Source organism: Rhagoletis pomonella, unplaced genomic scaffold (genome assembly GCF_013731165.1).
Source record: "Rhagoletis pomonella isolate Grant_MI unplaced genomic scaffold, Rhpom_1.0 Rhpom_scaffold_20350, whole genome shotgun sequence".
NCBI lineage: Eukaryota > Metazoa > Arthropoda > Insecta > Diptera > Tephritidae > Rhagoletis > Rhagoletis pomonella.
This window is the reverse complement of record NW_023478867.1, coordinates 1,431-2,502: the sequence shown is the minus strand read 5'-3', so window position 1 is coordinate 2,502 and position 1,072 is coordinate 1,431. Positions and strand designations below refer to the sequence as shown.

The window sequence follows — 1,072 nt, the reverse complement described above, 5'->3', positions numbered from 1 at the left end:
GGCCACGCCTCAAACAGGCCTCACAAAACAGGTTTTAAAAATATAGAGCAATAAATCGTTTTTAAAAGCTGAGAAAGGGCGTAGGCAAGCTTTGTGCATTTATTCTGAAGCCAGAGTTATGTCCAAAACTTCCTCTCTACTCTTTGTTATGAAGGTCGGCTCTGAGCCTAAATTCAAGACACTAAGTTTGTTCCCTAGAATGAAGTCTAGTAACGACTCACCTCTAGCATTCGTGTTCGTACTCCCCCACATCAAGTTGTGGGCATTAGCGTCGCAGGAGGCAACCAGTGGTTTGTTCTTGAAGGCTGCTTCCTCGGCCAAGGTCCGAAACCCATCTGGTGGCACGTACTTGTCATGGGCCATGTAGGCAGAGGCTACCCAAAAGCTGGTTTTGTCCAGCTCAATGCTTGCCACTACCAGATCGCCGTCACTAAGCTGTGGGAGCAGGAAGATGTTTAAGTTGTTCCTTGCTAATATGCAAGCTCGAGTCTTACCTGCATTTTGTGCGGCAATAAGCTTAAAGCCCTTCATTCCAAGTCTGCAGATTTTATTGCCGTGTATCCACGGTTCCTGGATGAGGGCAACGTCGAGTCCACCGGCAGCCAGGCGGACCTCAAGGTTCGCAGACGCGAGTTTAGAGTGGTGGAGGTTGATCTGGATCAGCTTCATCAGAATCTGTCCGTTTTACCTCCACCATCGTGACATCCACGTCCGCCTCTTCGATCTCCTCACCCTCGGTGTCATCGGCGAGGAGGTCTTCTTCGTAGAATAATGGCCCCAATCCGGATAGCCTCTCCGAGTCAGATGAGCATTGGCTGCTGGGCAACCCTTCTTCACCACCGCTGCGCAGGCCGGACTTGTCGCTCTCCTCACTAAGGTCCAAGCTCGGCTCGTCGCTGCGGTAGATTCGAATGGTTGCGTCATTAAACCCGAATCTCACCGTCCAATCCTTTTGCGCCAGTGGGGCTAGCGATTCGGCGTTGAGGATCAGCAACACCTGCCTTATATTCTCTACTGGCTCCTCTATCTTCCCTATCCTCCAATTATGACTTGGCAGGTCCTTATTACAGGA

General features: G+C 50.7%; 1 protein-coding gene across 1 annotated transcript; it reads right to left on the bottom strand.

The window, feature by feature from the left end:
• Positions 1 to 99: 99 nt before the first annotated feature.
• Positions 100 to 570, bottom strand: LOC118732447. The gene is made up of 2 exons (XM_036461582.1): positions 495 to 570; positions 100 to 435 (listed from the first exon to the last, which is right to left on the bottom strand). Exons 1-2 carry the CDS (start codon positions 498 to 500, stop codon positions 100 to 102), a joined length of 342 nt encoding a protein of 113 aa, XP_036317475.1. The 5' UTR covers positions 501 to 570.
• Positions 571 to 1,072: the final 502 nt, after the last annotated feature.